Source organism: Camelina sativa, chromosome 12 (genome assembly GCF_030686135.1).
Source record: "Camelina sativa cultivar CO46 ecotype springtype chromosome 12, ASM3068613v1".
Lineage (NCBI taxonomy): Eukaryota > Viridiplantae > Streptophyta > Magnoliopsida > Brassicales > Brassicaceae > Camelina > Camelina sativa.
The window spans coordinates 7,475,902-7,490,565 of record NC_141891.1 but is presented as its reverse complement, the minus strand read 5'-3'; the positions used below and the strand labels follow the sequence as shown (position 1 = coordinate 7,490,565).

Here is a 14,664-nt window from a genome sequence, read left to right as displayed (position 1 = left end):
GCGAGTGATCAGACTCTAATAAGAGAGTCATTAACTAGCTAGGGTCACACCATAAACGTACACGTAGAGCTTCACACCAAACAATTCTCGCTGAAACCAATAAACTTGGTCTTATATGTCTTCTTTCATTTAATGTCTCTCACTCTTCTCTCATCTCCCTTCCCCTCTAACCACTTTCCTCCCTTAATTCCTCTCCCTATATTTATTTTTCCCTTATTTTTCCATTCATTTTACTCTCCAGCTAATTATACACACTCACCACTTTAAGCTGAACAAAAAAAAAAATGCAGCCGTCCGGTGATCCAACGCCGGAGAAAGACAAGGCGCAGCCAAAAGTGTCACTGCTTAAGCTCTTCTCCTTTGCAGATTTCTATGATTGCGTTCTCATGACCCTCGGATCCATCGGAGCGTGCATTCATGGCGCCTCGGTTCCTATCTTTTTCATCTTCTTTGGCAAACTCATCAATATTATTGGTCTTGCTTATCTTTTCCCAAAACAAGCCTCTCACAGAGTCGCCAAGGTTTGTCTATATTTTCATTTATATTCATTTTTCCCTAATTATGAAATAGCTCTAATTTTTACAATAAAATAAAACTTTGAGATTCTTAGTAATTTTTTATCAGATTAAAATTAAATAATTATATAATCCAAATATAATTTGAATGAACTGTGCTAATTATCCGTGATTATGTTTCTTAATATGTTTGTTCGGCTTACAGTTTTTACCTTTTTGGTGCAGTATTCACTGGATTTTGTATATCTGAGTGTGGCTATACTATTCTCATCATGGTTAGGTAAATAAATTTAAGCATTAATCTCTCTGTAAATAAATTAGTTTTTAGTTATAAATTTGAAGTTAGTAAATAAGTAAATAATGGAAACAGAGGTTGCATGTTGGATGCATACTGGAGAGAGGCAAGCGGCGAAGATGAGGAGAGCTTATCTCCGGTCGATGTTAAGCCAAGACATAAGCTTATTCGACACTGAAGCTTCCACTGGAGAAGTCATCTCTGCCATCACCTCCGACATCCTCGTCGTCCAAGATGCTCTCTCTGAGAAGGTACATCTTTTTACCGAGTCAAACCGGTATTGAGTTGTTTTAAATTTTTAAAACACTTTGTGTTAAGCTGAATTATTTTAATTTCGTTAATAAACCAGTTTCTTTTTTGTGGTACCCATTAGTAAATTAATGCTATTGGATTTTTTTTTTTTTTTTTTACTATATATACACAAAATATTATTTGTCAAAATACCTACTAAAGTCTGCTAATTAAGGCATGGCCTCGGTCGATCAAATCTATATAGGCATTTTAGGTTGTTAAATTTTCAAATCTTTTACATGGCTTGTTTTTTTCGCACATGGCTTGATTAATGTGAAATACATCTATGGCTTAATTCAATAATGTTCTAGCATGCATTCTTCATTTTTTTTCTGAGAATAAAGTATATTATTGTATACGCCTTTATTTTCCTTTTTACATGTAACTTTTCGGTCTCTGATGCAAAAATATTAAATGCGTTGTCTTTAATTCGGTTATAGCTGCATTTCATTTTGCATTTATAAGGCAGTTGAGTTTGATAAAATTTAATTTAGATTTTAAATTTTGACCTATATTTTGGTTCTTTACAGCTAGCTAGTCACAAAACAGTTTGATCGCTTAAATTTCACATTTTCAGTATGATGACACAAATCTGGTTGATGGTTTATGACAAATTTTCTGGATTACCGGTATATTTGGTTGCAGGTAGGGAATTTCTTGCACTACATAAGCCGGTTCATAGCCGGTTTTGCAATTGGATTCACTAGTGTATGGCAAATAAGTCTCGTCACTTTATCCATAGTCCCCTTAATCGCTCTAGCCGGTGGTATCTACGCGTTCGTCGCCATTGGACTTATCGCCCGTGTCCGGAAATCATACATCAAGGCCGGTGAGATTGCGGAAGAGGTTGGTTACTTCTCGGACAAGAAATCTTTTTATTTTATTCTTCATAAATGTTTCTAGCGTTATGGTGTTTATCATATATGTTTGTGATAAATTCAGGTGATTGGGAATGTGAGGACAGTACAAGCATTCACCGGAGAAGAAAGGGCGGTAAGACTATACCGAGAAGCTCTGGAGAACACGTACAAATACGGGAGAAAAGCCGGTTTAACCAAAGGACTAGGTCTTGGATCGTTGCATTGTGTCTTGTTTCTGTCTTGGGCCTTGCTCGTATGGTTTACAAGCATTGTGGTCCACAAGGATATCGCCAATGGTGGCAAATCATTCACTACCATGCTCAACGTTGTTATCGCTGGCCTGTAATATTCTTATCCTGTTTGCTTTCACTCCACGTTTGCTTTGTTTTCTTTTTATGGATCATAAAGTTTCTGTTTTTCGGTTTTGTGTAGGTCTCTTGGACAAGCGGCGCCAGATATTTCTGCGTTTGTGCGAGCAAAAGCAGCTGCTTATCCGATTTTCAAGATGATTGAACGGAACACAATGGCGAAAGCAAGCGCAAGATCGAGTCGTAAACTTGGGAAAATAGATGGACACATTCAGTTTAAGGACGTGAATTTCAGTTACCCATCTCGCCCCGATGTGGTGATCTTTGACAAGCTAAACTTAGCTATCCCTGCCGGGAAAATCGTGGCACTTGTTGGAGGAAGCGGGTCAGGGAAAAGCACGGTCATATCTTTGATCGAGCGGTTCTACGAACCCATATCTGGAGCAGTGTTGCTAGATGGGAACAATATTAACGAGCTGGATATTAAGTGGCTAAGGGGACAGATTGGTTTGGTTAACCAAGAACCAGCTCTTTTTGCAACAACGATTACTGAGAACATTATGTATGGCAAAAATGACGCGACAGCTGAGGATATTGCCCGTGCTGCAAAGCTCTCGGAAGCGATTTCGTTCATCAGCAACCTCCCTGAAGGATTTGATACTCAGGTCAGTCAGTTGGATACCTTAGAACACAAGAAACAACTATAGACCCTAGATTCCTTTTTACCTTAGGGTACAAGAAACATCTACAACCCCTAAAACTCTGTTTTTTAACTCATAGGTCGGCGAGAGAGGGATTCAACTATCCGGTGGACAGAAACAAAGGATTGCTATATCAAGAGCAATCGTGAAGAATCCGTCTATACTCTTACTGGACGAGGCAACAAGTGCTTTAGACGCAGAGTCAGAAAAGAGCGTGCAAGAAGCATTGGATCGAGTGATGGTTGGGAGAACAACGGTGGTGGTGGCTCACAGACTCTCAACAGTAAGAAACGCTGACATCATAGCAGTTGTTCATGAAGGGAAAATCGTTGAGTTTGGAAACCACGAGAGTCTTATAACTAATCCGGACGGAGCCTACTCTTCTCTTCTTCGTCTCCAAGAGGCTGCCTCATTGCAGCGTAACCCTTCCTTGAATCGCACGTTAAGCAGGCCACAAAGGTACTATCGCGTAACACCATACTCTGCTGTCTCTGAATATTTCCCGTAGAATATACAAAATCAACGGTTCTTCGTTCTTTTTCATTTGCAGTATAAATTACTCTAGGGAACTATCAAGAACAAGGTCGAGCTTTTGTTCGGAGAGGGAATCCATAACTCGACCGGATGGGGCCGATTCATCCAAAAGGGTGAAAGTAAAACCGGGACGTCTATACGCTATGATCCGTCCGGACTGGATGTACGGTGTCTGTGGCACGATATGTGCATTTATCGCTGGATCTCAGATGCCCCTTTTCGCACTTGGAGTCTCGCAAGCCTTAGTGTCCTACTACAATAGTTGGGATGAGACTCAAAAAGAGATCAAGAAGATAGCTATCCTCTTCTGCTGCGCCTCCGTCATCACCCTAATAGTCTACACCATTGAGCATGTCTGCTTCGGTACTATGGGAGAGCGTCTCACTCTTCGTGTCCGCGAAAATATGTTTAGAGGTTCGTCTCAATGCAAGTTTTATATCAAATAAATAAATTTAACAGATATCTCATTTTTTTGTTCTGTTTTTGGTTTTGTAGCGATCTTGAAGAACGAAATTGGGTGGTTCGATGAGGTGGACAACACAAGCTCAATGTTGGCATCGCGGCTTGAGAGTGATGCGACTTTGCTTAAAACCATAGTGGTCGATAGGTCGACAATTCTACTTCAGAACTTAGGTCTTGTTGTGACCTCTTTCGTCATCGCCTTCATACTTAACTGGCGTCTCACTCTTGTCGTCTTGGCCACATTCCCATTGGTTATAAGCGGTCATATCAGTGAGGTAACCGCACCGTTTTGCCACTTTTTGAATTAACGTATGCAATTTGTGTTTATGTTTTCTGTTGCATTTGTAGAAACTTTTCATGCAAGGCTATGGAGGAGACTTGAGCAAAGCATACTTGAAGGCCAACATGTTGGCAGGAGAATCTGTTAGTAACATCCGCACGGTCGCCGCCTTCTGTGCTGAGGAAAAGATTCTAGAACTTTATTCAAGAGAGCTTATAGAACCTTCCAAAAGTTCTTTCAGGCGTGGACAAATTGCTGGACTTTTCTATGGTATCTCTCAGTTCTTCATTTTCTCTTCATATGGCCTCGCCCTCTGGTATGTCTCTCTCTCTCTATGCGCACAGTTTTAAAATAGAATCTAACTGTAAAGACTGAAACTGTCAGTTTTGATTTTATAGGTACGGATCAACTTTGATGGACAAAGGATTAGCGGGCTTCAAATCAGTGATGAAAACATTCATGGTTTTGATTGTGACGGCGTTAGCTATGGGTGAGACATTGGCTCTAGCTCCGGATCTTCTGAAAGGAATCCAGATGGTTGCGTCTGTGTTTGAGATCTTGGACCGGAAAACTCAGATCGTTGGAGAAACCAGCGAGGAGCTGACTAATGTGGAAGGCACGATTGAGCTCAAAGGCGTCCACTTTAGCTACCCTTCAAGACCGGATGTTGTAATCTTCCGGGACTTTGATCTGATAGTTCGTTCTGGAAAGAGCATGGCGCTAGTCGGACAGAGTGGATCCGGTAAAAGTTCTGTCATTTCACTCATTCTCCGGTTCTATGATCCGATTGCCGGAAAAGTCATGATAGAGGGTGAGTGCATTTGACTTAGAACTCTGTTTACAAAATTTCTTGGGTTTCAAGATATCTCTGAGCACCAAGGTTTCTTGCATCAAAAGAAAGTCTTTGCTTAGCTGAATAAGCTGTTTTTTTTTTCTAATCCCAATTTCAGGAAAAGACATCAGGAAACTAGATTTGAAAGCACTGAGGAAACATATTGGTCTAGTTCAACAAGAACCTGCACTTTTCGCCACAACAATCTACGAGAACATTTTGTATGGAAACGAAGGAGCATCTCAATCTGAAGTCATCGAATCAGCTATGCTCGCAAACGCTCACAGCTTCATCACTTCTCTCCCGGAAGGTTACTCTACCAAAGTTGGTGAACGTGGTGTTCAGATGTCAGGCGGTCAGCGACAAAGGATTGCTATCGCTAGAGCTATCCTCAAGAATCCAGCGATTCTATTACTTGACGAAGCCACAAGCGCTTTGGACGTTGAATCTGAGCGTGTGGTAAGTTTCTTTACCATTAGACATTTCTAGACTTTTATTCCACATATACTCATGAGTTTACAACGAATGAATAAATATGATTAACAGGTACAACAAGCATTGGATCGGTTAATGACAAACCGGACAACGGTGGTGGTTGCTCACCGGCTATCGACAATCAAGAACGCTGACACAATAAGTGTATTACATGGAGGTAAGATCGTAGAGCAAGGCAGCCACCGTAAACTCGTTCTGAACAAGACTGGTCCATATTTTAAACTCATCAGTCTTCAGCAGCAGCAACAACCTTAAGTACACTATACTTCACTTATTTAAAAACTCTTAATCCTTTCTTTTTTTTGTGAAAAATATTGGGCATATATATTCTCATTCAATGTGATTATATATTTATATCAACCATCTTGATTTAACGTTGGGGATTTTACATGCGACTATAGAAAAGTTATGAAACCCAAAATAGGAGAATGTTATAAAAGATCACTATGTATTTTCAAAAGTGTAAAACCTTCCAACCAAAATTTTACAACGCAAAAACTTGGAAGTTACAAACGACGTCCCTACCAATTATCACATGTATTTGGGATTTAGCTATTATTGACCAATGTCTTTATCATCAAAAACGTTTCACTGCGACATTCTCCAAAGCATAATAGATCAACAAAAGGACAAGTTTGATCATTGAAAGGATTGGGGACTCAGGAATCTCCAGAGTTCATGTCCCTACAAAATGACAATCCCCTTTTCAACAAAGCAGCCATCGCCCACCACAAATAAGGCCAAGTCAAATTAATATTTAACTATTTCACCAAGTTGAAGTTTCTAATTACAATTTTTTTAAAAATAAAATGTTTCATAAATCGTTTATTACAAAAATGAAAAGCGAATAATAACAATTAATTAAAAAGATACAGACGAAAAAAGGTATTAAAAAAAAGTTTGGAAACGTTCCTAAAGTATTTACACGGTGTGATAATTCATCTCCACCTTCTCCGGTTTAAAGATTTTTTTTTTTTTTTTGTAAGCAAATAAAAGGACTCCGGTCACTGCCGCTCACTGACTTCGTCTTCCTCCATCATCTCCGATCCGTAAGCGCGTGAGAGAGCTAAAGAGAGAGACCGAGAGAACCATGGGAAACGGAAACTCAACGGAGACGAAGGAATCGCGCCGATCGAAGATGCGACAGAAGATTAAGAACTTTCGCAGCCGCCGTCTTCGTCGTCCAGGATCCGGAAGCGTATCCGGATTAGTCAGTCAGAGATCTGTGAGCGCTGAGGATTTCGCCGGCATTGCTCTTCTCACTCTCATCGGCGTACGACTTTACTTTTCTCCCCTTCCTTTTTTTGATTTTTTTTTGATTTTTTGTTGTTCTTGTCAACGTTCACTGCGTATTTCGATTACGATATAGTCATGTGTTCTCTTCGTTTTCGCTCTTTTTGGTATCTTCTCTTTAGGCGGAGATGAAGTTCAAGGACAAGTGGCTCGCCTGTGTTTCCTTCGGGGAACAAACATTCCGTTCCGGAATTTCAGATTCGTATGTTCCCAAACAACTCTTCCCATTCGATTTTTGAAACTCTTCTCGTAATTTATTTTTAATCTTGTACTTAACACCGTCTTGTTTCTGATGATTTTGCAGTACGGATAAGCCGATTTGGAACTCAGTAAGAGAACTCTCGATTACTGTATTTTTTGTTTACAGCCTTGTGAGAATAGTTGGGGTTAATCAGTTTTGAGTTTTATGTATATAGGAGAAGAAGCTCCTCATGGAGAAAAATGGACCAAGTCTGGCTAGAATTTCAGTATTTGAGGTGTGAAGTGATATCAGAGTTTACTTTATTCTTTCTAGATTTGTCTTTTTAGCTATTTGATCAGTTGAGATGATTTCCTTTTTCTTGATGCAGACCAATAGGCTCTTGAAGAACAATATCGTTGGTTATTGTGAGCTTGATCTACTTGAATTTGTAGTGCAGGTCAGAATTTAAAGTTTGTTGCTGTTTAAGTTCTTCTACTGTTTTTCTTTTCAATAATTGTTCATTCTTTCCTCGGGCTTAAGCTCGACTAGTGTAAGTATCAGCAAGTTGCTTTCTATCACTTGTCTTCCGTTGATTCTAGGGAATCTGCGACGATTTGGCTGATAATAGTCAGTGCATTAATTAGACATTGCATTGTCGTCAATGATAAATCAGTTAGAACATTGTTTGTTGACATATTTGTTGTGCTTCTCTGTTGACATATTTGTTCTGCTTCTCTTTTATACAATGTGATATAGGAACCTGACTCTACTTGCAAGTCATTTGACCTGTTAGATCCGGCTTCATCTAATGTTGTTGGCACCATGTTCATTTCATGCTCCGTTGAGGTATGCAATATGTTGAAATTTAATCAGTACATTAACGAATGCAGTGTGAATGGTTTTGTGATTTTTGGTTGCTTAACACTCTCAGGATCCTGTTGAAACTGAGACATGCTTCGCGAAGCGTATTTTGTCCATAGTGGTATGTTTTACTTAATTTTCACTCTGTCTATTCTGGTCTTGTGAAGTTTTGTGATGATATCCTTTTAGCATGGTACAATTTTAGTTTTTCTGAATATCCAATGATTGATTATAAAGACGTTTTTAACCAGATTTCCTTTTGTTCATTTTTTTTATTGTACTATCTATTTTGGTATGAAACTTCTTTCAATTAAGAAGCCTTGAGCTACCTTATTCTTTTCAGTGGCTTGTTAAGCAGTTTCTTTTCTAAGTAACATTATGCATCATGTAGCCTTTATAATTGATTGTTGGAGTTCTTCATCTAAGCGCAGGACTATGACGAAGATGGAACACTCTCATTCTCAGAGTTCTCGGATCTGATGAATGCTTTTGGGAATGTAGTGGCTGCTGACAAGGTTTGACAGTCAGCAACTTTGTCAATTCTATATGTTGTGCGTGCTTATGCATATGTATCTGTTTCCGAGTGTGGACTTAGCCTTTGAAATTTCAAGTACCAGAAAGTTTTTGTCCTTGGCATTTTAATATAGATGATGTTAGATTGCTGCATTTTTCTGAGGGAACTTTTGATGTTTTCACTGACTTGTTACCAGAAAGAGGAGTTGTTCAAAGCTGCTGACCTGAATGGAGATGGTTCTGTTACAATTGATGAGTTGGCTGCACTTCTCGCCGTTCAACAGGAACAGTAATAACAATATATGCATTGCCTATGTTAAGAAATTTTGTTTATACGTACGGATTTTATACATCCTTGAACCCCAGTAATTTGTATGCATCTATTGCAGGGAGCCAATTATAAATAGTTGTCCGGTTTGTGGTGAGGCTCTTCAACTTGACAAGCTCAATGCAATGATCCATATGACTCTCTGTTTTGACGAAGGAACTGGTAATCAAACGATGACTGGAGGGTTCTTGACTGATAGGCAGGCTTCATATGGGTTAGAATTCTCACAGTTTTTGTAGCTTCTAAACATACATTCTAAGTAATTTATATATTTTTCGCTTGATCAAACAATTTAACGTTTCTTCAGATGGATGTTCAAACTAAGTGAATGGACTCATTTATCGACTTATGATGTTGGCTTGAATACTGGTTCGAGTGCTTCACATATCGTGGTATCTTTCCTTTTTACCTCTTTTGTTTATGTCATAATAAACATTTAATATGGAGGCTGATTCTCACGGTTGTTTGGTTTTTTATTTTCTTAAAATCCTGTTAACTTCAGCATATCCTGGCTTGAGGGGAACCTATTGCTTTTTTTTTTTTTGCATTCCTCATTTTTTGTGGTTTTCGTTTGAGTATCTTCTAATGGCTCATGCAAATCCACTTAAAGTATACTTTAATTGATTTTTGGTTTAGGTGATTGATCGGAAGACTAAGAGGCTTGTGGAAGAGTTGATTGATTCAAAGATTGTTATGTCGATGAGAGCTATTTACCAGTCAAAAATTGGACTACGCCTTATGGACCAAGGTAACCACTACTTCTGTACACCTGGCTATAGTGCCTTTGTGATCAATATTTGTTGTTATTTACGCTTGCTTTGATCCCTCGAGATACACATTCTTGTCATTGTACAAAGCAAATAAGTTTTCCTTCTGGATTGATCTCCGTGATGCAGGAGCAAAAGAGATTTTGCAGAACCTTTCTGAAAAGCAGGGGAAGAAAATGAACACTGTTGAATCTGCTCAAAATATACCCAGCTTTCTCGAGTTTTTCAAGGTGTGAATTCTTTTTTTTTTTGTTAAGTTATTATGTGTCAAATGGCTGTTAAATTTAAGCCTGACACAATTTGGCTTGGGTTCGAGTTTAGCAATACTTGTTTGAAATGTGATATTGATATAGTGCTATGCGGCACAAAATATCTTATTAAAAACTTAGATGAATATTAACGGAATTCGATATTACTATTGGGAATCGAAACACCATGTGAAATCCTCTGACAGAGATCAGTCGACAGTCCTCTCTTATGCTTTATATATAAGTGTATAACAGTGACTAGGTTGAAATTGCTTCCCTAGATATCTTAGGTTTTAAACTGCATCGCCCTCCTTTTGTAAGTTTACATGAAGGCCGAAAATTGAACCATTTGTTTGTTGCAGGATCAAATAAACATGGCCGAAGTCAAGTATCCTCTGGACCATTTTAAGGTATGCAAAGGCAATAATTGACAATATGACTTTATACAAAAAGTTAAAAACATATTAGTTTGTGGCTAGCTATTAAGAATGCAAGTGATAATGAGCTAAATCTAAGCGTCTAAGCAAAATCCTTTGCAGTCTATATCGAGAAGGGAAAAAAACCCTTTAGAATTTGGTTAACTGTAAAGCTTGTGTAGTTTTAATGGATTTGAAAGATGGTCATCACTCATCTCACTTGCAGACGTTCAATGAATTCTTCATACGGGAGTTAAAGCCTGGTGCAAGACCAATTGCTTGCATGGATCAGGATGATGTTGCTGTATCTGCTGCTGATTGTCGATTAATGGCGTTTCAGTCGGTGGATGATAGCACACGGTTCTGGATCAAGGTAAACCGGCCTCTAGAGTAGCTATAGTAATTCTGCAAGCTAGGCATCACTAAAATTGAATAAATCTTAACATAAGTGATGCAGCTAGTAACTTGCAACACCTCCTAAATGTTACTATTCTAAAAATTTCAACGGATTTCGATATTGTTAGGGCCGGAAGTTCTCAATTAAAGGTCTCCTTGGGAAGGATGTGAATTCGGATGCTTTCCTTGATGGATCTTTGGTGATATTCCGATTGGCTCCACAGGTACGACAAGATTGCATGCTTCATGTCTTTCGATCAAAAGCTAAAAAATCACAGTCGTTTTTATTACCTCACTTTATGCATATATTGATCTGTTACAGGACTATCATCGTTTTCATTCCCCTGTCACTGGTGTCATTGAAAAGTTTGTCAATGTTTCTGGAAGCTTATATACAGTATGTACTCATCCATCTGCCTTTTACATTGAAGAGTTTCATTCTTCTCTTCTGGATGTTCTTATTGGAGATACTTTCGTATCCTTGCTTCTCAGGTTAATCCAATTGCAGTCAACAGTAAGTACTGTAATGTGTTCACTGAGAATAAACGGACCATCGTAATTATATCAACAGAAGAGTTTGGAAAGGTTTGTCATCTCATCGTATAATATAATACACTAACCTAACCTTTTTCCTGGGTCTGCCGATGCAAATTATATCTCAGTTGTCTCTTGTGCTTAATGCTATGAACTCAAATCAATGCTGTAATTTATAAACAAAGCTGTATAATGAAATCTGATCTTGTCACAGAACTTGACCCTGGCCTATGTCTGTAACAGGTCGCATTTGTTGCAATTGGAGCAACAATGGTTGGTAGCATCGCCTTTGTTAGAAAAGAGGGAGACCATGTGAAGAAAGGGGATGAGGTAAGCAATTCTGAACCTTTTTTTTCTAATTGAAAATAGGTCATAGTTTTGCCACTAATTTAACCTTTTTCTTTTTCCAGCTTGGTTACTTTTCCTTTGGTGGAAGCACCGTTATATGTGTCTTTGAAAAGGTTAGCTTCTAAACCCTTACCACCCATAAAAATACTTTATGCCTAATCTCTTCTAAGCTCCAATAGCCGAAAAATTGAATTATATACTTCCACTACCCTCGAATTTTTGTTTCTTGATTTGAAAATCTTGTGATTATATATCATTGATTTTCATAATACCGTCTCATGATGAGTGCTTGCATCTGCATCAACCTGACCTTTCACCTGACACGTATTGCAGGACTCAATTAAGATTGATGAGGATCTCTTAGCTAACAGCGCTAGGTCCTTGGAGACATTAGTTACTGTTGGAATGCAACTGGGTGTTTCCTTTCCAAAGCTTGAAAACTGTGTTATTGAACCCTGAACTGCTTCAAACTATGTGAGTTAGTACGAAACGACGAATATTTGGTTTGGTTTGATTTTATTTAGTTACTCTTTTCCATCAAGAACTTAATTCCTCAGTTTGATACACAATGACGTTGCTCTGTATATATAACACCAGTATTTCCGGGGTACCGATACTTGTCAATATTTACTGTTTCGGTTTTTGTTGAGTGTTTTGGCTAGATGACACTTTTACATGCAATGATGCAGATATGGTTAAACACATGTCCTTCTTTTATAGCTATCTTAATGAAGAGACTTTGTCTGTATAACTCTCTCTCTATTCTTTTTTTACCTCTCTATCTCTGTCTCTCTCCCTCTCCCTCTCTCATTCTCTGCTGAGTTGATCTTACTAAAGCACAAATGGCGTGGACAAAGGCTAAGATGAGTCTAGCTTTGTCTTTGCTTACGGTTTTCCTCCGTGTCTCTCTTGCTAATCTCAAAGTCGGGTTTTACTCCAATACATGCCCTCAAGCTGAGTCAATCATTAGGAGAGTTGTCTCCGGAGCTGCTCTTTCCGACCCTAACCTCCCAGCCATACTTCTACGGCTCCATTTCCATGACTGCTTTGTTGAGGTACAATGCACTTTTCTCCTCTTTGTGCTTTCTACTATTGCTGTTATGCTTATACTGTAGTTTTAATCACACATTTCAGGGATGTGATGGCTCGATCCTCGTGAACAACGGAGCAATCTCTGAAAAGAATGCATTTGGGCATGAAGGCGTTAGAGGATTTGAGATAGTAGAAGCCGCCAAAGCCGAGCTTGAAGGTACATGCCCCGGTGTTGTCTCCTGCTCAGACATTGTTGCCTTGGCTGCACGTGATGCCATATCTTTGGTAAAAAATAAATTTGAGATAAAAGAAGAAAACCTTTCGATCTTGCTCTATTTTCTTCTCCGTTGTGATAAATTTGTATAATACAGGCAAATGGACCAGCGTATGAGGTGCCAACTGGACGGAGAGACGGCCGTGTTTCCAACATGTCGCTGGCTAAGGACATGCCTGAGATCAGTGACTCGATTCAGATACTTAAGGCAAAGTTCATGCAGAAAGGACTCAACGCCAAAGAGCTCGTGCTTCTCAGTGGTATGTGTCTTTTCTCCTTTGTCTTTCTCTCTCATTCATGTTTGTTTGGTGGTTTGGGAATATCTCGAGGTTTTTGGTTCGAAGTTCAAGTTATATGATTTTCATTTCCTGAACCCGTGATGTGTTTCGCATGTTTCGTCCGTTTCCTCTTCTCTTCGTGTGTTAGTGTCACGTGCTTCCGTCCGTTACCAAATTCTGGTTGACCAATAAAAAAAACATTTTTGATTTTTTTCAAGCCTAAGCCAACAGTGTTTTTTTTCCTCAGAAAAAAAGTTCTCGCAAGCCTTTTTTTTTTTCAACTTTAGGCTCTTTTGCATGAATTTGTATTTTATTTCAACTACAAAATTGAGTGTGTTCTATAAGGAAGATGTATTTTTATTTTCTGTCATGTAAAATCGGGCATGGCCCAGAAATGTCATCATTCACACAAAAATAGGCCTGTTATAGGATCGGCGTTTAATCGGACCAAACGTCATAAATATCTATCGGGTCATTCTTTAGAGTAGACTTTAGTGTTAGATCATCAACGTGCACGTGTGACCAACAAACATAAGAAACTATCAACATGCACGAGTCTTAATATACGGTAGTGAACGAAAGTGTTTCAGCTTTATAAGAAATCAAAAGATCTAAAACTGAGCGGTCCATTTTTGGTTCAATCCAATAATTTTTTTTCTCAACCGTATCAGCTGCTCACACTATCGGAACAACGGCCTGCTTCTTCATGACCAAACGCCTCTACGATTTCTTACCCGGTGGGCAACCTGATCCGACCATCAATCCGGTATTCCTACCCGAATTAACCACTCGATGCCCACAAAATGGTGACGTAAACGTCCGGGTACCAATGGACCGGATCAGTGAACGTCTATTCGATAAGCAGATTCTGCAAAACATAAAGGATGGATTCGCTGTGCTTCAGACTGATGCAGGTCTTTACGAGGATGTAACGACTCGACGGGTTGTGGATTCCTATCTTGGGATGCTAAATCCGTTCTTCGGGGCAACGTTCGAGTCCGATTTTGTAAAGGCAATAATAAAGATGGGGAAGATTGGTGTGAAGACTGGTTCTAAAGGAGAGATTCGACAGGTTTGCTCGGCCTTTAATTGAGAGAGTAAGCAATGAAATTGAAACTGTTGAATTTCTTATACTCAAAAAAAATGTTTTGATCTTTGACTCCAAAATATATTTAGGCAAAAAATGCTTAAAACAAAAATAATATTAATGCATGGTACATTACATTAAATGGGAGACAACATAATGGAAAGAAAAAATGGCAAATATAAAGAGGATGAAAAAATAAACTGTAAAGAGAATTTGTATACTATTAAAAAGGATATTGAGTAATACGTTAAACTATTGTGCATAGCAACATATTTCCACTAATATAAATCATCGCATCCAGGCGCTAGTAGTGTGCATATGATGAATTCTTAATCTCATCACTAGTGTCGTGTTTAGGTTTCCTATACTCTTCGGACGAATTAAAAAAAATGGTATATATACTAAATAGTTAATGATATGTATTTTTAATTTTTTATATATGAGTATAATAAAATCATCTATATATATAAATTATTTGATTATTTGATACATTGAGTATAGTTTACATTAAATTCTATATAAATATAAATTGTAG

The 14,664-nt window shown here is 38.5% G+C and overlaps 3 protein-coding genes across 3 annotated transcripts; all 3 read left to right on the top strand.

The window, feature by feature from the left end:
• The first annotated feature begins 24 nt into the window (after positions 1 to 24).
• On the top strand, positions 25 to 5,933 carry LOC104730818 (ABC transporter B family member 2). The gene is made up of 13 exons (XM_019234021.2): positions 25 to 521; positions 741 to 795; positions 886 to 1,061; positions 1,747 to 1,947; positions 2,044 to 2,303; positions 2,394 to 2,934; positions 3,050 to 3,429; positions 3,521 to 3,918; positions 4,000 to 4,241; positions 4,315 to 4,562; positions 4,645 to 5,057; positions 5,197 to 5,537; positions 5,625 to 5,933. Exons 1-13 carry the CDS (start codon positions 285 to 287, stop codon positions 5,826 to 5,828), a joined length of 3,696 nt encoding a protein of 1,231 aa, XP_019089566.2. The 5' UTR covers positions 25 to 284; the 3' UTR covers positions 5,829 to 5,933.
• Positions 5,934 to 5,948: 15 nt separating this feature from the next.
• LOC104730817 (phosphatidylserine decarboxylase proenzyme 3) lies at positions 5,949 to 12,206 on the top strand. The gene is made up of 22 exons (XM_010450041.3): positions 5,949 to 5,962; positions 6,499 to 6,846; positions 6,989 to 7,068; positions 7,171 to 7,195; positions 7,283 to 7,342; positions 7,436 to 7,504; positions 7,804 to 7,893; positions 7,979 to 8,029; positions 8,340 to 8,423; positions 8,619 to 8,710; positions 8,811 to 8,963; positions 9,057 to 9,141; positions 9,386 to 9,497; positions 9,646 to 9,746; positions 10,127 to 10,174; positions 10,407 to 10,553; positions 10,705 to 10,800; positions 10,899 to 10,973; positions 11,069 to 11,161; positions 11,354 to 11,440; positions 11,521 to 11,571; positions 11,792 to 12,206. Exons 2-22 carry the CDS (start codon positions 6,664 to 6,666, stop codon positions 11,915 to 11,917), a joined length of 1,908 nt encoding a protein of 635 aa, XP_010448343.1. The 5' UTR covers positions 5,949 to 5,962; positions 6,499 to 6,663; the 3' UTR covers positions 11,918 to 12,206.
• Positions 12,207 to 12,300: 94 nt separating this feature from the next.
• On the top strand, positions 12,301 to 14,271 carry LOC104730816 (peroxidase 43). Its single transcript, XM_010450040.3, has 4 exons — positions 12,301 to 12,513; positions 12,593 to 12,775; positions 12,862 to 13,024; positions 13,714 to 14,271. Exons 1-4 carry the CDS (start codon positions 12,301 to 12,303, stop codon positions 14,133 to 14,135), a joined length of 981 nt encoding a protein of 326 aa, XP_010448342.2. The 3' UTR covers positions 14,136 to 14,271.
• Positions 14,272 to 14,664: the final 393 nt, after the last annotated feature.